This window comes from Canis lupus, chromosome 8, assembly GCF_003254725.2.
Source record: "Canis lupus dingo isolate Sandy chromosome 8, ASM325472v2, whole genome shotgun sequence".
Taxonomy (NCBI): domain Eukaryota; kingdom Metazoa; phylum Chordata; class Mammalia; order Carnivora; family Canidae; genus Canis; species Canis lupus.
Genome location: NC_064250.1, coordinates 3,417,358 through 3,442,306, shown reverse-complemented (window position 1 = coordinate 3,442,306; position 24,949 = coordinate 3,417,358). Strand labels below are relative to the sequence as shown.

Genomic DNA, 24,949 nt, shown 5'->3' with positions numbered 1-24,949 from the left:
AACTTTTTTCAAAAACATGGAGGGATTAGGATTTGGTTCATTCAAGATAAAAACATGTTTAAAACTCATTGTTCTCAGAGAAAACTCTGAGACAGAAGCCAAGTAGGAGGCTTGTCAAAACAAACACATCTTGGTGAACAGAGAAAGGCTATACCCAGCAGTGCAATCTTAATAATAAGTAGCTACCATTTCCTGAGCACTGCTATGCACTGGTAGTAGTACCTGATCAGTGCTTTATAAATATTCTCTTCTAATTTCATGCAATTAGTACCATTATAGAAAGGAAAGGTTTGAATGAACAAGAGGTCAATGATAGAGCCAGGATTCCCCTTAGGTCATTGAACTCTGAAGCCACTGGGCTTAACCAAAGTGCTCCACAGCATGTAGCTCCAGGCAGCTGGGGACAGGGATCCTGTTGCATGCTTCCTGCCTCCAGGAACCATGGAGCTCAAGGAGCAATCTGGTTGAGCCAGCTACTAGCAGAGCTATAATATGTTCTCCCCAAGAGCAGAGTTATGCAGATAGAGTGACTAGCAGACTCTTGGGGTTGGAGGAAGGAAATATAACCCAGCAGGTAAAAACTGTGTCGAAGAAACGGAACCAAATAGCTCATCTTATTTAGAAAAACAACAACAACAACAATTACCCTGTACCTGGATCAAATGACCTTCTTGGAGAGAAGCATATATATAGCATATATATATGGCAGCATATATATAGCTTTTCTGAATTAAACCAGCTTATTAAAGTGGCGTGGAGGTATGGGGCATACAGATTGGGGCTTCTCAAATTGCCTGGCTACTAAGGTTTTCCTTCCTCTGAGGGTTAATCCAGATCATAGCTACCTCATAAAGAAATGCCTCAGGCATTCGTTGGTCTTATTTTGTTGTTTATGTTTGGGGTGATGCAGAGGTGTCAAAAAAGCCCGCATGAGCAAATAATCCAATAATATATTCTGAACCACCAAAAACAGCAACCATTCAGAAGCCCAGGGAGTAGGAACTGTTCCCTTCCAATTTTTAACTCCTGGCTGAGCATAGCATGCAGAACAAGAAAGACTATGCCTTGCTCCCTCCTAGAACATGCCTACAGAGGAACATTCCCACCCCCAGTCCCTTCTCTCTGGAAATCTGGAAATGGCAAACTGCAGGCTATTCCCTGGGACAGAGATGGGAGCTGCTGATCCAGGATCTGAGACTAGTCCATATTTTAACATTCAACAAACACTTACTCAGCACCTTATATGCTAGGCCCCATGCTGAGCACTGGGTGAATTTTATTTCTAAGAAACAAAAAGTGTCCCCCAGGCCTATTTTAAGCTATTTTATTTATAGAATGAATGAAGTTTGAGCTGAAAAGCTTTATCGATTACATCTCATCCTTCCTCCTTTGTCACAGTCACAAGTATTCCCATTGGTTTGCTACCTACTTTAAATAACCTCAGCATGAGCAGCGACGTCACTTCTGGGGAGAGGGTTTCAAAGTATGCTGGAAGATGTTCCAGGCAATCTCACACAGTGCTTCATCCTGTGAAGGTGGATTACCCAGAGAGAGTAGTGGTACACTTGCAGCAGAATTATCAATGTACTTTTCTCATCTGTATATAGATTTTAAATATATCTATGAAATGCATAAATGCTTTAGCTGTTTCTTTAGAGTACAGTTCTGCATAGAGTATTTAGTAAGTGCCTGATACAGGCAGATCAAGTTGCCTTAGGGATAAAGCAGCTTTTGTTAACAGACCCTGAAGCTAGAGTAAAAGGCATAGGAGTTTTTCCATGATTTGTATCACTGTGTCATTGAAAGGGAGGAAACATCAATGATGTAGCGGAAGAGGAGGGTCTTTGGAGGTAGTCTTAGGTATGCAAACTGCTTGTCTATTTATAAGCTTTGTAACCTGCAACAAGTTAATAATCACTTTACGGGATCCCTGGGTGGCGCAGCGGTTTAGTGCCTGCCTTTGGCTCAGGGCGCGATCCTGGAGACCCAGGATCGAATCCCACGTTGGGCTCCCGGTGCATGGAGCCTGCTTCTCCCTCTGCCTGTGTCTCTGCCTCTCTCTCTCTCTCACTGTGTGCCTATCATAAAAAAAAAAAAAAAAAGAAAAAGAAAGAAAAATCATCACTTTACTTCCCTGTAAGTGGAAATTTTTTGTGCAGTATTAAAATAAAGCTGGTATCACCTGGTATATATTCAATAAATATTAGTTTCCTTCTCTCCTTGAATTCCTCCTCCTCCACCACCCTCACTTCCCTCCCACCTCCAATTCCATGACATACACTCACTAATTCTGGTTCAGAATTAGATTGGGAGACACCCGGGTGGCTCATTTGGTAGAGCGTCTGCCTTTGGCTCGGGTCATGATCCCAGGGTCCTAAGACAGAGCCCCACATTGGGCTCCCTGCTCAGTGTGGATCCTGTTTCTCCCTCTCCCTCTGACCTTTCCTCTGCTTGCACTCTTTCTCTCTTCTGTCAAATAAATTTAAAGAAAAGAAAAGAAAAGAAAAGAAAAGAAAAGAAAAGAAAAGAAAAGAAAAGAAAAGAAAAGAAAAGAAAAGAAAAGAAAAGAAATTTAGATTGGACCGGTTGGGCCGATGAGAAGAACTGGCCAATTCAATACAAACCTGCCCTGCTTATGAGCCAGCCAGCGCTTTCCCCTTCCTCTCTGCTGATTTGAGTTTTCTTACTCATCAGCATCCATCTTATACTTCCCCTCTTCCAGGAAGCTTGTTGTGAGTGGCCCATGCCAGTGACCTTTCCATTCTTGATATCTTGTCATATAGGACAGTTGTTGTCAGCTCCGTGTCCACTTACATGTCCTCACTTCACACAATTCCTTGAGGGCAGGGACTGAGTCTTAATCATTTTCACATCCCCAAGTATTCAGCCTGGCACGTGGCAAGTGCTTAGAAAGTTTTGTTGAATAAGAGCAGCCAGTTAAAAACACATAATCCACTGGAGACGTTTGACAATGTGAATATACTTAATGCCACTGAACTGTATTCTTAAAAATGGTTAAGATGATAAATTTAATGTTATATGTTTTTCACCATAATAAAAAAAATTAGCTTAAAAATGAGTTCTCGGGGTATCTGGGTGGTGCAGTTGGATAAGCGTCCAACTCTTGATTTTGGCTTAGGTCATGATCTCAGGGTCATGGCATCAAGCCATGCATCACATCAGGCTCAGCGGGAAGTCTGCTTGGGATTCTCTCCCTCTTCCTCTCCCTCTGCCTCTCCCTCCACTAGTGTTCTCTCTCTCTAAAATAAATAAATCTTTTAAAAAATGAGTTATTCTCATGAACAGTAAATTTTTGTGCTTGGCTTAAAAAAAATCCAAGTTCCAATCTAAAAGGGATTTTAGGATTAACCAGATGATGACATGAGGCTTGAGGTTGGAACAGTGTTTCTCAATGTCAGTGCTGTTACAGTATAGGCCAGATAACTTCGTTATCGTGGGGGGCTGTCACATGTTTTGGAGGATGTTTAGCATCAGCCCTGGCCTCTACCCACTAGATGCCAGTAGTACCCCCTTCTCCAGTTTTAACAATCAAGAATGTCTCCAGTCATTGCCAACTGTCCCCTGGGCCTGGGGAAAATGGTACAAAATTGCTCCTGCTTGAGAACCACTGAGACAGACAAAACCTGTCTCTGTTGGTGCCTGGTTCCCCAACAAGACAGGGAAATGCTGGAAGCCAGATGTGAATCCTTACTGGGCATATGTGAGGACTCAGCACTCACAACCCCTCAGGCCAGGATGCCTGCCTTTCCGGGGCTGGTGGGTGGTGGTTGGCTCCATCTATTTCACTGAAAGACCATGTGTGAACAAGTGCTTCCCAATTACCTTTTAAAACAAGCATGTACAGAGTGGGAGCTCAATAAATACTTTTTAAGATGCAATTACCTGCTGGCCGCCCACCTGCAGCATCTAAAAATTATACCTAGACAAGCAGACAAATGACTCAGAATGTTTCATGGTCCTGGCTCTGCAGTGCTGTATTGGAGCCAAGCCTCCAAAGCAAGCCAGTTGGATTCTTTTAGAGATGGACTTTATCTAACCTTACTGCTGTAAATCCTAGCAACTCCTTATATTTGCTAGCATTTCACAGATTAGAAAGTGCTCCCACATGTAATGTGACCTTCCTTGATCCCCACAACAACCCTGTGAGGTCATAGGGGCAGGAACAATTATTCCATTCAGCAGGTGAAGAAAAGGACTGTCAGAAAAATTCAGGTTACACGGCCTGTGAGTGGCAAAGCAAGGAATCAGTGGCTCCCCTAACTCGGAGCCTAGTGCCCTTTTCACTTTTTAGTAAGGAATCCAAAACAACAGAGTCCTGCAGTGCCTTCCACGTCTCTATTCTGCTGGAGATGGCAACTCCACAGGGCTTGTGTCAGAGTCTTAACCTGCTGTCACCCTGATGTAGTTTAAAATTTTATTTTATTTATTTTTTAAAATATTTTTTATGTACTAAAAAGTAAAAGTCCTTGTCCAACCATCCTTGTGGGGCATCTGTCTGTCTGTCTCTCTCTCACACAGGTCACTTCAAGTTAATGGGGAAGAAAGAAACAGGGGGCCCAAGTCTGAGGTTATAAATAATAGAAAATAAAAGATCTTCCATCTCCAGCGGGGGATAGATGAGAGGATGGGAGGGCAAGATGGGGTGGGGACCGGCAGGGGCAGAGCAGGAACCCCCCCACCCCCGCTGGACCCTGGCCCTGCCCACTTGAGGCCCCTCCCCTTCAAGGTGCTTGGCAGGAATTCCCCAGCTCCCCCAGGGGAAAGGGGGGGTTGGGGGCTGCTTGGGGGTCCTGCACGGTCCTGATGGGAAAGTATATACAGGGTAAGAAGCATAGCGAGCTTCCTACCATGAGGATCAAAGCCCCCAACATACCAGACCTGCTTCCATGCTTCCCCCGGTCCTGAAAATCCTGAGATCTTCTCGGCCACTTCAAGGAAGAAGCATAAAGTTCACCTTGGCTTTCTCTAAACATCATCCCTAGGAAGAAGCTCTGACTAGAGTCCAAGACTAGCATGAGTTATTAAAGAAGAACAAAATTCTTTGTATCTGAGGGCCCGTTGGGCATTAGAAGTCTGTAAATCTATGCCCTAGGAAATTCTTTGATGCCTACAGCATTCTAGTGTGGACAGGCCTGGATGTGAGTAAGGCCTTAATAGGAGTCACATTAGTATTGGCCCACATGTAGGGAAGTCAGTGGTTATTCATGGCAAATGGATTTTCTTAATTCCAACATTTTTCTAGTGAAGACTTGCCCACTGTAACAACTTGGCCCCTTTTTAATGGAGTGGTTTGCTTGGCTCTTCTTTGGCAGAAGAAGCCAAGCCAGGCCTCATTGTCCAGGCATCTTAGGACCCTTTCTTACCAAAGAAGATCTGTATGATAAGATGATTATTTTTCTAATTGGGATGGATGAAAAGCAGGATTCAGACCTTGGCTACCAGATGGATGGACATCTCATTTTTGAATAGTTTTATAAACAAGGAGTCTAAGAGGAAAACAGTCTAGAGAAACAACTCCACAGTAATCAGCTTTCTTCCAACCTCTCATCAAGAAAGGTTCATAGTCAAGATAGACAAGTCCTTTCACACTTCTCCTTTTTTCAAAGCCATTCCAGAAAAACCTCATTTGGACAGGGACCAAGTGTAAAAGTCCTGCAATTAAAACCTCTGTTGTGCAATTTCTAGAGGAGAGGCCATGTGGAGGAGTGGAGGAAACCCAGGCTGGAAGTCCAAGGACTTGGCCCCTAGTCCAGGCCTTGCTGCCTATGCAATATGTGACTGGTCAAGTCTCCTCACCTCTCTAAAACTCAGTCTTAGCAAAGGTAAATAGAAATGAAAGTACCCACCCTGTGCACATAAGAAAGTAGTTCTGAGAATCAAATAAAGTAACAGATGTGACCACTTTGTAAATCACCATTGAAGGTGGTGCAGTAGAAGGAAAGAATCAGATCTGTGTTCTAGTTCCTTAATAAGCATCTTCTCTTAATAAGCATTCCTTAATAAGCATCATCTTAGTAAAACTGACTATTCCCTGGGAAAAGCTTGAGGCTACAACAGAAAATACAGGCTCTAATCCAGTTTCTACTAACTTACTCTGTAGTTTAGGTAAATAACTACCTCTCTTGGTCTCAGTTTGTTCATCCATAAAATAGGGATAGTAATATCTCCCTCATTTTTTTCCCATTTGGAAAACAGGAATAGTAATTGCCCTACTTTCTTACCCTATATATTGGAGATGGTAAGGGCACCTGGGCAGCTTAGTCAGTTAAGTGTGTGATTTTGGCTCAGGTGATCTCAAGGTCCTGGGATCGAGCCCTGAATTGGGCTCCTTGCTCCCTGGGGAGTCTGCTTGTCCCACTGCTCCCCCCCCCACTCCCTCCTCCCTGCTCATACTCTTTCTCTGTCTCTGTCTCTGTCTCTGTCTCTCTCTCTCTCTCTCTCTCAAATAAATAAAATCTTGGGGAAGAAATGGAGATGGTAATATTAGCCAGATCACTCTCTCCAGCAGTGAAATAAATGGGGTGCTTTATTTATTTGCCTACAATACATCCTTGACATACTTCACATGATTTGGAGTTTCCAAAGAAGCACATATATTGCTCTGTGGAGGAAAGTTCTAGATGGATGTCTGACATCATTCATTTAGTAAACATTTATGGAGTGTCTACTGTGTGACACTTTACAGGTGAAGGGAAGCAACAGAGCCCCCGCTGTCACGAAGCCTATAGTCAAGTGGAAGACAGAAATATTAATCAAATAATCACACTAAGATTGAAAATAGTAGGCATTACTTTTGAGTAAATGTAATGTGAATGTTCTTTCAGTTGTGTGTGACATTCCTCCCCCTGCAGAAGCTCCAGAGGTTGTGAAGGTGGAGGAAATGTTATCTGATTCTGGTTTTCTAGGTAGTGGCTTCCTAGAATCAGAGAGAAACATTCCTCTCCTTCCTGTTCTCTAGCACTCTGTTTTGGCTAGCATAATTCTTTTTTTTTTTTTCTTTTAGCTTTTAGCTTTGTAATTTTATTTTGGTCAAAATTAAGATTGCAGGGCGAGGGGTAGAATCCAGTTTTTATAAAATGAAGACTCTTGCCCCAGTGCCAACCTGAGGTTACAACCCTCACCATCACTCCAGCAGCTCCATGGAAGGACATGTTTATAGAAGAATAAGGGGAGGCAGTAAGTGATTGGACCCTGCAAATGGCTGTCAGTGTTGCACATCCGGTTTTCCAGTGGCTGCCTCCACCTGGAATGAGGAAAGCAGCACACACTCTGAAAATGCCAGAACAAAAGCTGGAGAACAAAAGTGCTTACTGATCCCCACTGTGCTCTTTGTTTTCCAAGAATCCTTAGTGGGACATTGACACTTCATTCATGAGAAGACAGGATCTCTTAATAACATTCACCCCTACTTCCTCCCTGTGACAGCCCTTCCTGGCTCTGAGAAACACCTAGCTGTTCCCTCACCACCTTCCTTTTCAGGACCTTGCAGACCAAAGACAAACCTTGTTTTTCTCCTATTGATTGTTTTTCTAATCTCTTGAACTAGTTTTATAACTCTAGGTGTGTTACTGTCTTCACAGCTGGCTTTTAAATGCACTACAAATTACTCTTCTGATAAATTCCTGCTAGACAAGGAGTTTACGGACACCTTTCAGCACTGTCAGCAATCTAGTCTCCAGTTCTCAGCTTCCGGCACTTAGTGTTTTCCAGGGGACAGCTGCACGTTTCATTTGGCAGGTTAAAGGTCACTTGCCAGGGTAATTGTGTGCTGAGTCCTGGCATACTCCCACAAGGCCTCCTAGTCTCCACTAGCCCAACCTCCATGCAAAGGACATATGCAGACTGGTAGAGGAGGGGGTTGCTTAAAGATGTCCTCTTGCTCCGATCATAGGACTTTAAATAAATGTACGAAAAAAAGGAAAAGCCTTTAAGAACTGGTGGGGCCCAGAATCTCATTTTTCTATCTCTTTTTGCCTGGTATATAGATCACACAGTTGAACATGAAGGATTGTTTCTTCTTTTAGCTTCATCTCTATGATGAAGATTTGTTGTTTTGTTGGGATAGACTATCCGCCTAGGAAGAAGGCAAGTTTGAGACAAAGGTGCTTCCTTTCCAGCTCCATCCAGCCTCAGATCTTGTATGTATGGTTGCTGCTCTTCCACCTGCCTAGGCCCCCTCCCTCTCCCATTCACAATCTCATCCTACATTTTTTCAGTGTGAAAAGCATATTCTGTATCCCAGAGAAATAAAATGTATTGCTTTTAGGATGTGAAAATTCTCTTCTTGTCCCCTTTGACCAAAATAACCAGATGCATGGCCTGGGATGCATTTCAAATCAAAAACTGAATTTTGATTTAGAAGTGAAAGTTTCAGGACTGGACTGAGGTTGAGTTATGGTTAAGATCTGAAGGTCTGGACAGCCCAGGTGGCTCAGCGGTTTAGCGCCGCCTTCAGCCCAGGGTGTGATCCTGGAAATCCGGGATCGAGTCCCATGTCAGGCTCCCTGAATGGAGCTTGCTTTGCTTATCCCTCTGCCTCTCCCTCTCTCTCTCTTTCCCTCTCTCTCTCTCTCTCTCTCTCTCTCTGTGTTATGAATAAATAAGTAAAATCTTAAAAAAAAAAAAAGATCTGAAAGTTCTTTTTGAAAACTTTTCATTTTTGAAAGTTGAGCATAAAATCCTATACTCTGCATCGTGTTCAGCCCAGACCTGGTTCCAGACCCTTTAAGAGAGTCAGTAGAAATTTGAGATGTCCTCAGAACACTGTTAAACCAAGCTGGCCTGATAATACTCCAGTTCTGCACTTCTACCGGGATCCACTTAGTCTCTGCCTCTTCCCTCAGACCTTTAGTAGTGCAGCTGGATGGGGCTCAAGGAGAGAGCTTTCAGAGCACCTGTGCAGTGAACCTTGACGACCACCTTGAATCATAAGAAGTAGAGGAAAGCTTGGGAAGGAGTATGTCAGGAGCTGCCCCTACCCTCTTTCTCCTCCCCTGCCCAACACACTTCCAGTAGCCAAACTGCAGTCCTTGCTGCCAGCTTCACCTCTCAGGAGAAAGCCAGTCTCTTGCACACAGAAGGAGAAATAGATTAGTGGAGAGCGCGCTGGATTAAGCATCAGGAGACCAAATTTTGGATCCAATTTTATCCATCAGTAGCCATGGAATTTGGAAAAGGCACTTAACCCCTCTGTGTCTTAGCTTCTTTGTAAAATAGAGAGAGAAATACATGTTCTTCCTCCTCTTCCTGTACTTCATAAGGTTGTTGTGAGGGTCACATGGACAGTGGAGGGGGATGACCTTTAAAGGGTATAACACTGAACCTTTGCACTTCTACAAACCACTTTGTAGGACTAGGACTGTTTTTATAGGGTTATTTCATTTTCCTCACCAAGAGGGGGCTGACATGTCTCGGGTGAAAGCCAACCTCCAGGAGTGCTGTCGACACTCATAGGTCTTAAAAAATCCCAGTCATGGGATATGACCACAATCTGTCCAAAACATATTGTCTTTAGGCTCATTTTTGAAGCTTTCTACCCTGCGGAGTATCTCTGAGAATAGCCTGCTTTTCCAGTCCTGCCATTTCCAGTTAGTCTTATGACCTTTGTTACCTCGGGTGGACCATGGTACAACCCTGTAAGAGGGTTTTGAGGTTCAATACCCAAGCCACCACTTACTACCATGTGGACTTGGGCAATGCACTTGGTATCACTAAGACTTAGTTTTCTCCTCTGTAAAATGGGAGAAATGATATCTGACTCTGTAAAGGTGTCCTGAGGACTAAAGGAGACATGTAAATTATTACTAGACACACCTGCCTAAAGGGATTTACACATTCCAAAGACATTTTAGAATCAAACCAGAGATGAGACGACTCCCGCAAATGCCAGTACTGCCAATTGTGCTGACTTCCTGTCTCCCTTGGCAACCTTGATACTTCATGCAGGGAACATCATTGGCTCTGGAATCTTCGTCTCGCCGAAAGGTGTGCTGGAGAATGCTGGCTCTGTAGGCCTCGCCCTCATTGTCTGGATTGTGACTGGTCTCATCACAGCTGTGGGAGCCCTGTGCTATGCTGAACTTGGGGTCACCATCCCCAAATCTGGAGGTGACTACTCCTACGTCAAGGACATCTTTGGAGGACTGGCTGGGTAAGAGGATCTGTAGAGGCCTGGGTGGTCTAGAAACCGAGACCAGTGGTTTCCAGTATGCCAAGGAGAGCTACAGAATAGGATTCCTCTTTTGCCTCCCTGTCATGGTTGCTAGTGTAGCTCTGTGTCCCCTTGATTCTCCTGAGGGTGATGGAAGAACCAGGTTGTAGTCTTGACCTCTCTGTTGATCTCAGTGGGCAAGATTCAATGGGTGACAGCAAACAGAACTTTATGACAACTCTGACCATAAATTTTCAGGGAAAGCACCTCACAAAACAAAGCCCTCTTCTCTTGACAAATTAGAGTGGCCACCTGAGAAACAGGGTACCCTCGTCTCACATGACCAAAGATGATACCTCCCTGCAGAGCCAGGCCCTGATCTTGAATTTCCTCAGCCTCTGCAGCCCTGCTACTGGGGAGCTGAACTCTCAGCAAGGCGCCAAGGATGTGGAGGGCACTTACCCCTCACCACCCCACTCTCGGCGGCACCTGGCAGTTGCTTAAGCAGCCACACCCTAAGCATGTTCTGGCTATCAGAATTCTGGGGTTTCCAATTTTATTTTCCACTGCTGGATGTGAGGGCCCAGAGAATAGAGAAAAGATGGTCAAAGGAGAGAGGAGAGAGAAGGAATGCCAAGACGCGTGTTCATACTAGTAAACACTTAGCTCCTCATCATCACACCACTTTGTCATTGCAGACAGCCAGCTGTCTTGTTGAGCAAGGGCTGGGCTTCTCAGCATTCCAGAAAACAAAAAAGAAACATACCCCTTTCGCCCACCCACCTCTCCTAACGCTGCCCAGTGACATGCCCAGGCTTCCCCCAATGACTTGTGAATCCTTGCAGTGCAGTTGGTGGGGGTAAGGGTCTCTGCAGCTGTCTTGAGTCAAGTTCTGTCCTGTTCCCTTTCAGGTTCCTGAGGCTATGGATTGCGGTGCTGGTGATCTACCCCACCAACCAGGCTGTTATCGCTCTCACCTTCTCCAACTATGTGCTGCAGCCGCTCTTCCCCACCTGCTTCCCCCCCGAGTCTGGCCTTCGACTCCTGGCTGCCATCTGCTTATGTAAGTGCCATCTGGGCCTTGTTCTCAGGATGGACTTCTTTGGCCACATGTCTCCAATTCTCCTTCCTCTCCCTCTTTCTTTCCTTCCCTCCTTTATTTTTTCCCCATTACTTTTCCTACATGGGTGCTTTGGATGAATTGATTCTGCATGTAATCAGATGGTGTTGCAAAAAAGAAGAAACGTGGGTAGCAGCTCAGAGGCACAGTAATTTTCACCAGTAAGGCTCTTTACATCATACACAGCACTTTCATCTATATTATCTGATCTGAGCCTCATGACAAATCCATGAGGTAAGCAGGGCCAGTATTATCACTTTCCTAGAGCAGATAAGGAAAGGAGCCAGGCAAGTGACATACCCAAGGTGGCATGCCCTGAGTGGAGCCCAGGTCTCCTGATCCCTTCACTATGTACACCGTACACTGTTCTGGAGGCTCCCTGCTGCACACAGGGAGATTTTTCTGACTTCATCCACCTCTACGTCAACCTGCCAGCTCACACATCTTAAAACTCTATGGGAGGAGAGTGTAAAGTCGGGAGTTGGGAGAAAATAAATGCATTGTTCGTGGTCCCCGCCCCCTTGATACATTTGCTGCCTAACTGGGGAGAAAAGCCATATAGATAGGTTCTGTGGTGAGGATTCAATTGCAATAAAAATTCAGAGAAGGGAGAAAGATGTCTGTGAGCTGGGATAGGTTAGAGATTTGTTGTAGAGAAGGTCTGCAACCCATATTTTTAGGAATTCTCAGGAATCTCAATGGATTGGGGTATTTTTATATCTTTTAACCAAAAACTAATTTTTTAAAGATTTAATTTATTTGAGAAAGAGAGAGCATGAATGTGAGCAGAAGGAGGGGCAGAGAGAGTGGGAGACAAGCAGACTTCCTGCTGAGTGGGGAGACCAAACAGGGCTGGATCCCAGGACCCTGAGATCATGACCTGAGCCAAAATCAAGAGTCAGACACTTAACCAACTGAGCCACCCAGGTGCTCCCCACAAAACTAATTTCTAAAGTAAATATTTAGATTTTTTTCAAAGGGTCCATTTTTGGAGTTAACATGATCCCTGCCTTACCATACCTTTCAACACACATACACTTAGCTGAGATCAGTGACCATCCAGGTCACAGCCTTTCCTAGGTCTTGACATTTTCCTTCTGTCATGCTGGTGGGAAAGGGAGGGAGGGGTCATCCCAAAGCCTCTCACAGGGCAGTCAGCTGGATCCAATGAGTAGTCTCCTTGGCAAGTGTGCCCTCTTTGGCAGTGGTATTCAGCTCTGGGATAGCCCCCTACCATCCAGGCAAGTGGTACTATGGGGTCAAGAGACTTGTTTGGGCTGTATTCCTTGTGCTTAGGCCTGCTTATGGCCCTTAAGGCAAAGGAATGGGGGCTCCAGAACCAGGTTGCCTGAGGCTGTATCCCGGCACAGCTCTCTAATTGTGCCAAGTGCTTGGCCAAATTCTGTATCCCACCCTACTGTGAGATGGGGGTTGTAACCCTGCCTGCACAGGAGGTCATGGTTGCAAGGGTTGCATGAGATAACACATGTTCTTAGCACAGGGTCACATAGTCACTGAGGGTGGTCACTGAGTGTAGTCACTCAGTCCTTGCTTGCTAGCTGGATCCAGATGTGGGAGGGAGTGGTGGCAGGGAGGAGCGTGGGAATGCAGGAAGAGTCTCTGTTCCTGCCATCAGTCAGGTTAGGGAGGGTGGAAAGGAGCACCCCATAAGTGCTGGCCACTGCTATTTCAGTGTCTCGTGCACGAAGACTCGGCTTCCTTTTTCCTGCTGATACTGCTGAAGTGTCACACAAGAGGCCACCCTTAGTCTCCAATGGGAAATTGAGAATCCTAAGACTTGTCACTAAGAAGAGAAACCAGGCCATAGGGTAGAGTTCCTAGGCAGCTGACCTACAGCTTCCCTTGTCTTTCCCCTAATCTGCCAAGGGTAGGTGACCCCTTGTGCAAAGACCCTCTACACTAAAATAGCCCCATAGATGTCCCTTCAGGCCAGACAGGAGATGAGGACTGCTACTGCCTATAGCCCAGCTCCAGAAAGACAGGTTGTATGCTGTCCCCTCTGCAGCCCATCCCTCACCTAGACAATCCTAGCACCAAGAGAAGGAGGAATTTAGAAACTCTGATGACAAAATAACAAAGTCCTCTCCTCTCTCAATTCCTGCCATCGAAGTTCAATAAAGCTTATCTGGTTTGTCCTCTGCCTCCTAAATAGAACTGCAAGGAGATTATCTCAAACTTAACATTGGTCAATCTTGTCCTCCAGAGAGAGGAATTTTTCAGTGTCCTTGAGATAGGTATTCAAGTACTTTTTGACCTTCATGAGCAGAAAACCCTTCTTAAACCCAAACTTATTTATCCTCATTCCTTTTAGAGGAGGTGGGAAACAGCTCCTCACCTCAGTCCAAGTGCTACCCCCTTCCTCCCAGATATGAAGGCCATGTGGAACCCATAACCCCTCTCCCTACAGAGGTATTCATGTGGATGTAGCCACACACTCACACTTTCTCATCCAAACACTCCCAGCTATTCAAGTCTATGCCAAGAAAGGTTCTGTTTTCTGGTTTGTTGAATACTTTTTTTTTTTTTAAACATACTTTTACAGGCCCCTCAAATCATCTCTTAAGATATCAAATGAAATAGGAGCCAAACAGTCAGGAAGGCTTGATGGGTGCTACTTTCCCTAAATGCTTTCATCTTAGCAGGTGCCAGGCCAGCCGGCTGTGTGAAAATAGGCCTGGTGTTCTTTGGCAGTAGAGCCAAGAGTGGCCCAGTCTAGGTATATTTTTGAGAGAATCACTGGAGAGTTTGGGCTCTTCTGAATGTATTTAAACAAGAAGCTCTGCTTTCTGCTGTGTCATTTGGGCATGCAGATGAAAAGCTCCACCCACTGTAGGAGAGAGTTTTTGAGGGAAAGGCCACCCTCTGCAGGGGTTACTGGTGTGTCATGGAGGGAGCTAGAAGTCAGGGTAGGGATCCCAGCAAGGAGAAGCCCTGTGGCAAAACCCCTGGCTGGAGTTGGCTGTGGGAGGGAGGAGATGAGGTCAAGTCTGGTTCTGCGGTAGGGCCAGAGTACATTGGATGAAAAATGGTGGTGGGACAGCCAGATGGGGCTGGAGAGGTGGGGAGAACCTGCTGGAACTGGCTTGCCTGCAAGGAGCCTTGGGGGGAGGGAGAAGGAACTGCAGATTTGGATCTGCTTATGCAACTGCAGCTGCCACTTTGAGTTATTCTATTATGTAGGTCAAAGCTGATTATTCACTGCTGAGTCAGCAGAATATCCCTAGCTACCAAGCAGTAAAAAAAAAAGACCATATTTTACATTTTAATTAAATAAAAAGCTTTCTCCCTTCTCCAGAGCATGCATATTAGTGGGAGGAGGAACTTAGGAAAGAGTAATACGAGGTGTTGAAACTTGGTTTAAAGTGGTTTGGGTGCCTTCTGTGATTTGCTTGGAAAGTTTCTCTTTTCACTACTTTGCAAATAAAGGACTATCTTTTCTCTCTCTCAATCTCTCTCTATATACATATAGAGATATATATGCATATATATATACACATATAGGGAGAGAGAGAGAGAGAGAGAGTCGACTGTGAAAACTTCCCCTTATTTTCACCCCTCTCCCCTGCCCAGGAGCCTTGCTAGCAGTGGACAGGTATCCTTCCAGTTCTTTTTTTTTTTTTCTTTTAAGATTTTATTTATTTATTCATGAGAGACACAGAGAGGCAGAGACACAGGCAGAGGGAGAAGCAGGCTTCATGCAGGGAGCCTGACGTGGGACTTGATCCCGGGTCTCCAGGATCATGCCCTGGGCTGAAGGCAGTGCTAAACCGCTGAGCCACCTGGGCTGCCCCCAGGTCTAAGTAAAATACATCTCTCCGCGTGTGTCTGGGCATATAGACATATATATTGCTAGATTATTTCTGCAGCTTGCTGTTTTATCACTTAACTATCTCTTTTGGCTATTTCCTGAGTCTCTGGCTATAAACAAAGTGGTCCCAGTGACACTGAAGGAGCATCAGGTGTTCTGGGGGTCCCCCATGTGTGCTTCTTGCTTCCTTACTCTGGGTTTTCCTTCAGGATCTGTTTGTCTCCCTGTCCTTGGGACTGGGCCCCTTCCACTCAGGCAACTCCTGACCTCCTTCCTCTTCTTGGGGGCTGGGGTCATGTCCGGGATCTGAAGTAGAATTTTTTTTCTTCTCATTCAAGTCTCCTCTTCTCCCTGAATACCTTTACTACAGAATTTCCTTCTCATTTCTCTCCCTGAGGGAACAAGAGTGCCCTGCATGCATTTCACAAGTCAAAAACAAAACAAAACAAAAAAAACAAAAAACAAAAAACAAAAAAACCTGCTTCTTATCTTGCTTTCTATCTTTCTACTGAGATTCCTAAGAGGCTGGTTTTTTAGGGCTTCAGATTTCTCCTTCTCTTCTTTCTCTTCCTTCTCTTTTTTTCTTCTTCTCCTTTTTCTCCTGCTTCTCCTTCTTTTTCTTCTTCTCCCTCGAGCAATTTAGAAGAGAAAGGACTTTATTGTACATATAACTTTTAACCCTGAATTGCTTTCCAATTCCTCTGTGATAAGTTCCTAGGTCCTTGATGCAGAATGCTATGATCGATAAACCTGTGTGTTGTTTTGCAAGTCTCTTGCAAATTAATCCCTTGACATCAGAGGGTTCTAGTCTTTCCTAACTTCTAAGTCCCTTAATCTCGGTTCATTTTCCTTTGAGGTTTCACATTCTCTAGCCCCAAAATTATCACCATAAACTAAACCTGTTGCCTCAGGTGCCTGAGCAACAATGCCTTCTTGCCCTCATTGGCCCCTAGAGTTCTTTGGGTGTCTCATTATCCTTGTACATATGAATCCAGACAAATCCAGACTGCCTACATTTGATTCCCATACATCCAAGTCATCTTCTTTTTCTGTACATCTTCTAGCTAGCCAGCATTTAAACTCTAAATACAGTTGATCCTTGAACAATGCAGTGGTTAGGGACACTGACTCCTGAACAATTGAAAATCCACATATAACTTTTGACTCCCCAAAACCTAACTACTCTTAGCTTACTAATGACTGGAAGCCTTACCAATAACATAAACAGCTGATTAACACACATTTTCTTTTTCTTTTTTTTTAAAGATTTTATTTATTTATTTATTCACGAGAGACACACAGAGAGAGACAGAGGCAGAGACACAGGTAGAGGGAGAAGCAGGCTCCATGCAGGGAGCCCGACATGGGACTTGATACCGGGTCTCCAGGATCACACCCTGGGCTGAAGGCGGCGCTAAACCGCTGAGCCACCAGGGCTGCCCAACACATATTTTCTATGTTGTATGTATTACATATACCATATTCTTATAATAAAGTAAGCTAAAAATGTTATTAAGAAAATATAAGGAGAAGAAAATACATTTATAGTACTGTACTGTAGAAAATCCACATATAAGTAGACCTGGTCAGTTCAAAACCATGTTGTTCAAGGGTCAACTGCATTTTGAAAAAATCTCTTAATTTTTTACTGAGGGTCAATTTGACTAAAACCCCATTTTTCACTTTTATGATTCCTTAGGACTGGCTTTCCTAGGAAAAAAGAAACTGCAAATCTATCAGTTAATCACCATACTGAGCTCCTACATGGAGAGTGGAGATAAGGCATTATTTATACAGAGTCTGAGAAGAGAGTAAAGGCTAACGAAGAGATTGGTGTACAAACAAATAATTACAATACAATGTGATAATAAAAGTGTTTGCAACACAGAGAAAGGAGCTTTAAAGTTGGGGGAGGAATGCTAGGAAAGGCTCCCAGATAAAGCTAAATCTCACAAGATAAATAGATAGCTCCAGATAAGCATGAAATAGAACAGCCAAGTAGAGGGAAGGGCACCAGCAAGACCTGGCGTGAGAGAAATGACCTGTTGGAGAAAAGCAAGTACTTTTGTGTAGAGAAAAGTACAGGAGATGAGGCTGAGCAGGTGAGCAGGAGCAAGATCTGAAAGGATCCCGTATATCATGCAGGAGAGAGTGGGCTTCGTCCAAGACATGGGAACCACTGAAGGATTTTGGTCAGAAGAGTAACATGATTAGGTTCACATTTACGTGAAAAAAGGACTATGACACTTGAAGCAGGGAGACAAGTTAGCAAGCTAAGCATTTTGTCCAGGCTGGAGAAGTTCTGGCCTGAAATAAAAGCTAAATTACAAGGTAGCAAAAACAAGAAAGATTTCAGTAGAATTAGCTGTACATAGTGACTGATTGACTACAAGGAGAGAGCAATCTAGTTTATCTAGTACAAATCAAAATGAAATATCTCAACTGTCTACCATTTACAATGAGCAGTCACAATGTGTTCTGCATTTCTGCCTTCCACTGCCCCCACAAAGCCCTGGGGAGACCTTAGCAGGTCTTTGGTTGGAAATCTTCCTCAGGGTGGCCACCTCAGGTGGCTGCTCCAAAGCCTGCTCTAGAGCAGTATGGCTTAGAAACAGGTTAAGACTCTTGGAAAGCATTATATAAACGAGAATCTCAACACTGCTTATTCAACAAACATTTGCCAAGTACCTGGGATGTGCTAGATACTGTTCTGAGCTCAAGAGATACAACAGTGAACCAAAAAACCCTCATTCTTGTTTGCAGCAGCAGTAGGGAACTAAGCCTTAATCAGCATTTATTGAGTCCACTTCTGTGTCCTCTAAGTGCCACAGAGGATACAGAATCATTCAATCATTATCAAATATTAGTGTCTGCTCCAGGAACTGTGTTAGGCATAAGGATACTTAGTTCCTGTACTAAGGAACCCACGATCCACTGGATGATTCTGGCAAGTACACAGGGAATTTCAGTTCTAAGTGTTGTAAATCCCCAAGAAGACAACATCCAGGCTGAGCTAGATATAACAGAAATAGGGGTAGGGACGTGATTGAGGAAAATCTTGGAGAAAATTACATGTAAGTTGAGGAAAGACCAGTTGGAGATAGCCAGGCAGTATCCAGCATGGAGAGAAAAGTCAAACAGGATAGGGTGGGGAGAATGTTATAGAGGGAAGGATTAACATGTGCCAAGGTCTGGGGACAAGAAAGAACATGGCCCCCTGGGGGAACTCAAGGTATTTCAGTATAGCCACAGCATAGACTAGGAGGTAGGAGGTATAGATAGAAGTGAAGATCCAGCCATGAAAGGGCTTTGTAAGTGATGTTGGAGAGATTAAACTTTCCCCTAAGAGCAATGGGAAGGCATTAAAGGGTTTCAAACAGAGGACTGACATGATCATATTTATGTTATTTAGAAGACTCATGGCTGCAAGGGTGAAGGATGAATTGGAGAGGGGAATAAGATCAGAGGCAAGGAGACCAATTACAGTGTGGTTACAGAAATCCAAGATAGGGATGACAATGATGTGTATTGGGGATGGAGCTGTGGGAATAAACAGAAAGATATATTTGGCATTTACAAGGTAGAAATGGCAGGACCTAGTGATTAGAGTGATTAGGGAGTCAAGGATGGCACATTCTTGTTGGAATGCAGGTGAAATAAATCGAGGACAACACTGGATCATATTTTAATGCCTTGCCATTGGTGTGGTTCATACTGGGTTGAGCCCCTTTGCCTTTGCAACCCTTCCCATTCACTCTCTAATACTCAAGATCTGATGCTGGGACTTGAGGAAGGCATTCCATGTGCTTTGGACACCACGCCTTTAATGGCAGAGTGAACACCTGCTTTTCAGGGCCATTTCACCTCCTCTCTGCCCTATATGGCTTCTGGAGTATTCCTTATGCTTACAGCCCTGGAGTGAAGGTATCTTCATTATCCTCATCTTACATTTCCATAAGACCAACCCAGTCTTGAACTCTCAGAAGAATAACTATTGGTAAGTGCTTTATAGTTTATATATCACAGTATGCAATTATAAATATCACAGTGAATTCTAGACTTTCATGGAGGTCTTCTTCCCTAGAGATGTATTGGTGATGTCCATTGGTCTAAATCCAGTTTCATTCTCAGACCAGGCTGTTTGTCCCCACCAGCTACCTGAGAAGTTAGGGTCTTTTTAGTTTCAATATGCTTCAGTTCCTGGTCCAGATCACCTCCTCTTTCCTGGCTTTCCATACCGTCTCTTCTGGTCTCCAACTTTTACTCTCAGATTAGAGTTTGGTGTTCAAAGGGTGCACATAGCCAAGTCCTGGAAATTGGGGAATGAGGAGCTTGTTTCTGGGAATGCATCTAGCCCTACTTGGGAGAATAACAAATGGAATTGAGGCTTCCTGAAACAGGTCTGTCTCCCCTCCTTTCCAGCTGCCTCCCAATTCCTCCCTCTGCCCCCAGCTCAGAGGCCATGTTTAGCTTATGCTGAAGAGAGAACTACTCAGCTCTTGGAAAATGCTGAGCTGGGAGTTTGGGTTTTCTTGGCTAAACTAAGTACCAGATGGTGATTCAGCAGAAACTCCAGGTCTAGCAACTGGCACAGAGGGGTCAGGGGAAGAAAGAAGGGGAAGAGAGAGCTGGGAGGGGGGTGGGGCAGCATGGGTAAGAGCTTAGCTTGAAGAATGCTTCCAGATGAAAGGGGCTGGAGAAGGACAAAATGTTACTGTAGCATCGTAGCAAGATCTGTTTCACAGCCTCATTGTGGCCTTACAGAAGCTGGGATCAAAGCATAGTTTATAGGGAAGGGCTCATTTGATTTATTTTAGTATAACTGCTGTTGCTTTGTTTTGGTGTCTTTCATCAGTCAAGTTATTTACATGTATCATAATACAACCTTTGTTTTAGGTAGGCAACAACTTGAGACTTTATAATGCAGCTCCTCATCCCAGATGAAAAATGTCTCACCCTGGGCACAGCAAAGGATTCTAGGAAGCTGGCTGCATCTCTGCACTCATACCCCACTTTCCCTCCAGGTCTGTCTGAGGACTCGGAGAAGGAAAGATAGCTCAGGCTGGCCGGCGTGGGCAGGCCTGGAACCTTATCAGAGCCTTGGGTTGTGTGCGTTAGAACTCAAACAGGGTTCTGTGTTTTCACAGTGCCTTTTGGCAGCCAGCACTGGTAACCTGCTAGATCTGGAAACGGCTGAGGTTAGGCAGGCCAAGCCGAGGCAGCCTTTCCCCAATTAGAAACACGTGCCCAGATCCTTCCAGGAGCAGGAGGGGGAGAGGCAGCCAGTAGCCCGGTCCAGCCTATCACAGAGCCCTGTCACCACACCCCCCTCGTAGGGGCTGGGTGCTCACCAGCAGCTCCAGCTTGGGCACCATGGACACCAGGGGGTTGGTCTGAAGGGCGGCACCTCACCCCTTTAGCTCCAGGTCTGGAGGGAGGCAGGGCACCACGGCAGAAGGCTGAAGGTGGAAAAGTGTGCTCCAGCAAAAGGTGAGGCTAAGAAACCAATGCTTCTGGCAGGCAGGCCCCATAACCCAGGTGAAATTTACGGCTGTTTCAGAGGGCTGGGCGCTCCACCCAGGAAAGGTGCTTATTTTGAAGTTCTGGAGAGGAACAGGGTGTTCTGACTTCTACAACTTGGCGTCACAGCTTCCCTTTTCAGCAGCTGTCTGCTTAGTCCATTACATCTTTATTTTTTCTGTCCTTGCCTTCTCTCGAGCTCTTTCTCCCTCACTCATAACACTGTGTATTGTTCCTCCTCTTCCTTAATCCCTGCTGTCGTTTCTCAGGCTCACTCTTCCCCTCTCTTCCCCACTACCTGTCTTTATGGACTTTGGCAAGTCTGGGCATTTTCCCCCCTTTTTATTGCCTGTTTTCTCTTATCTGAAGAGACAGAGAGGCCTAGTTCTGGAAATGCTAAAGGAAAACAAACCTTTCCAAGCTGCCTCCAGCCCACTCCTGAGGAAGATAGAAGCCAGCAAGACCAAGAAGTCCTAAGAAGTTCCCAGAGTTCAAGAGAACACATGATGGTGACATAGACAAGGGGCCAGAGAAGGGAATACAAGGCAGGGAGTCAGGTCTGCCAGTGGGAAAGAATTTTCTAAAGCTCTGGAAGCAGCAGTCTCTCAGGGGTAGCCTCTTAGTCTTCCCCCTTTTGCCACATTGGCATCTTACTTCCCACTGTCCTGGAAACAAATTAGCTAGTATCTTCAGGTGACTGACTCAAGCATTTGAGCAATGATCATGGGTACCATTGACAGGAGCAGGGTGAGACAGAATGTGGGAATGGGCAAAGAGTAAGTAGAATAATGTGTATGTGATAAAAGAAAGGCTGACATAGGGGCAGAATAAGCAACTGGGAATTGGAGGGAGGGCAGGGGGACATTAGCTGGGGTCTTACTCCACTCGCATATAAAATGAGTTTCTGAATCTCTCAGGTCATTCCTGGCTCTGATTGTTCATGAGGCTAGAAATGTGCCTCTGGATAGTAGGGCACAGTTCATTCTTCTGAGCACTCTTTTTAGAACAATCAGTCCATGGAGATCCCTGGGTGGCTCAGCGGTTTAGCGCCTCCTTCGGCCCAGGGCATGATCCTGGAGACCCGGGATCGAGTCCCACGTCAGGTTCCCTGCATGGAGCCTGCTTCTCCCTCTGCCTGTGTCTCTGCCTCTCTCTCTGTCTCCTCTTGAATAATAAATAAAATCTTAAAAAAGAACAATCAGTCCAGCCCCCTATCCAAATGGCCACGTCCTGGCTTTCACCCCATCACACCAGAACAGTGTGGTCCATGAAGGAGAAGCTGGCTTGGCAAAAGGAATGGGATTGGTTTAGGGATCCATGTGGGAAGGCATTCATTGGCCCTCTGATGGAGACACAGAATGACCCTTTGCCAGCCCAGCTCAGCAAAAGGCCAGAGTCCTGTATCCAGAAGCATGGGAGCATCTGAAGACACAGCCCTGGTCTGTACTGATTGCAGTCACTTAAAACCAGCCCCACAATTCCCTCCCTAATCCATGCTTAAAATTTTCTAAAGGAAGATTTATTTATTTTATGCTATTGAGTCACTGACGTTCTTTTAAAAAATGGACTGGAGAGATTAATTTCAAATTGTTTCTTTTACCTATAGTCTAAAATGTATTCATCTAAGGTAAAGTTTCCCAAAACATGTTGTTTCTATTCTTCCCTTCTAAAATTTGTAGTCTTTTAACCTTGCCTTACCTCCTGGGGGATTGGGTTGGATTGACTCCACCTGGGAAAGCCCCAGAGCGAGCTCGGTCAGGGTGCTTCTGGTGTTGTCCACTGCAAGATAGCGCACAGTATGGCCTCTCTACCCTTCAACTTGAGGAAGGAACTCAGTCTCAGGACTCTTGAATTCATCTCCTGGATTTCCACCTTGACTTCTTTATGGCCTGTGATTATAGCCTCTGGTCAGTAAAATTAGGAGACCAATAAAACCATGGGGGCAGAGAAGAAAAGAATCACATCTATGAGCCTCCCAGCACTAGAGTCCCCTTGTAAGAAGTTTGGAACTTGGGCCTCTGTTTGTATGTGTGTCTGGGTTGATGTGTGGGCCTGAAATTGTGTGGAATATGGAGGAGACTAGACAAGAGCCTAGAATTGGATGAAGAAGCAATATTGGGAGTGTCTTTTGCCCCCAGATTTTTCTGAGAGTAAAAGCACAGCTAGGATTATTGGAAGGTGAGCCTGTTTACTACTGTTTAGAATTAGGAAGGGAAGGAACAGGAGACAGTAACACTTCAGCTAGAGTATCCTGGGAGTGTGGAAGAGTTGGGATGCTGTTAGGTGATGTAGAAATTTGCCAACAAGGTCAGCATATGGGTGAACTCACTTTCACTGCCTACTTCTAGAGAACACCACCACTTCCCTCCACTGGTATCCTGCAAGGCCTGTGGACAGGCATTCCTTTGAGGTTCTGGGGTGTGCCACCTGGTTGCTCTTTTAAAGTTTTGCTATTTCAGTGTGTGCCACCTACTCTCTGGTCTTTCTGCATGGTGCCTGGCCCTGTATTAATTCCCTGTTGAAGGGGAGCCTGGGTGGCTCAGTGGTTGAATGTCTGCCTGTAGCTCAGGTTGTGATCCTGGCTGGGGTCCTGGGATCGAGTCCCACATCAGACTCCCTACAGAAAGCCTGCGTCTCCCTCTGCCTATGTCTCTGCCTCTCTCTGTGTCTCTCATGAATAGATAAATAAAATCCTTAAAAATAAAAAAAAAAATCCCTATTGCTACTATAACAAATTACCACAAACTTAGTGACTTAAAACTATACAGACTTAGTGTCTTATAGTTCTGGAGATCAGAAGTCCTAAGCTCAAGGTGTCAGCAAAGCTGTTTTTTCTGGAGGCTCTGGGGACTATTGTTCCTTGCCTTTTCCAGCTTCTAGAGACCCCCTACATACTTTGGCTCATGGCCCCTTCTTCCATCTTCAAAGCCCACAGCATGGCTTCTTCAAATCTTTCTTTTTCCCTCTCTGACCTCTCTTTCTGACATTATGTCTTTTTCTAACTCTGACCCTTCTGCTTCCCTCTTATAAGGACTCTTGTGACTACATTGAGCCCATCCAGATAATCCTGGATAACCTCCCCATCTGAAGATCCTTAATGTAATCACATTTGCAAATTTTCTTTTGTCATATAAAGTAACATACTAACAAAATTAGGATCTTGACCTCTTTGGGATAGCCATTTTTCTGCCTCCCACTGGCCCCATGAGCTCTGATGTCATTGTCAGAGGAAGGAAGTGAAGGAGAGGTGTCTGACTCCCCAGGGATCAGAGTCCAAGGATCAGGGCTGGGACAGGGTTTGAGCGTACCTCCTCTGCAGGGAACAGGAGCTTGTCCACCCTCTCCGCAGTGGACAAAGCCCAGGGCGGTGACAGGATCTGCATTGTCATCACTCTGAGAAGGAGTCTACACCTTTCTGCCAGTCTTACAGCTTTCCCTCAGGCAGGGAGCACTGACCCACCTCTTATATCCAGCAGCTGAGAGGCCCTGAGCCCTGGGCTCCAAACAGACCGCAGGATTGCTGGGCTCTGAGTCCCCTACTCCTGATGGTCTTATTTTTTTTTATTCCTCCTGTCACTTTGACGTTAAAATGTCACCTTGTCACCTTTTCCAACTTGGCAAAATAAGTAACCAACCCAAACTCAGAATCTTCTTAAAGTATTGTCTTGAGATTCTTTTCATCTCTCTTTTTTTAAACCCAACAAACAGAAAGGAAACAAAAGAGAAAAAAAGAACAAAGTGCCCAAGAAATACAGATAAGCCCCAGATTCCATGAGGGCCTCTAGAGAAGCAGCAACCACCCTACAGCCAGACAACAATGGACAAGAACCAGAGTCTTATGCCTTTCTATTTACTTTATCCAGCTGAGCCAAAATGAAATTCTCCTTCTGGTTACAGTCTCCCTCTCCTATAGGAAGCACCTCTGATTCCCTTATCCTAAATTAGGGGCTCTTCATGGACAGCCACTGGCTTCCATGAAGAGCTCCTCTGTCACATTGTTGTATGATCATCTTTTAGCTCACTCATTTCCCCCACCTTATGCTCTCAACTTCCTGAGGACAGAGACTTGTGTCTTGTAACTCTCCCACCTACCAGAGTGCCAAGCACATGTAGGCCCTTTGTAGATGATGGTTGGGTAGATGGATGGTTGGATGAAAACCCTCACATTTCGAGCTGCAGTGGCCACTAGTCCCATCTACATGTGGCTTCCCTGAGGTCACTGTTTCTCAAGGATGTAGCATGCAGGGTCTGGCTAAGAAGAGAGAGGGGCCATAGCCATTAACAACAGAAAGGAGCTCTGGGTAGCAGA

General features: G+C 45.0%; 1 protein-coding gene across 2 annotated transcripts in view; it reads left to right on the top strand.

The window, feature by feature from the left end:
* Nucleotides 1-24,949, top strand: part of SLC7A8 (solute carrier family 7 member 8) — a 49,815-nt gene that overhangs the window by 6,301 nt on the left and 18,565 nt on the right. The window contains exons 2-3 of one of the 2 annotated variants that reach the window (XM_025442996.3): nt 9,967-10,171; nt 11,083-11,234. In XM_025442996.3, coding sequence (XP_025298781.1) covers nt 9,967-10,171; nt 11,083-11,234 — 357 coding nt within the window. Of the gene's footprint in view, nt 1-9,966; nt 10,172-11,082; nt 11,235-20,459; nt 20,611-24,949 lie in introns of those variants that run through there. The other variant, XM_025442997.3, reaches the window with a different exon arrangement.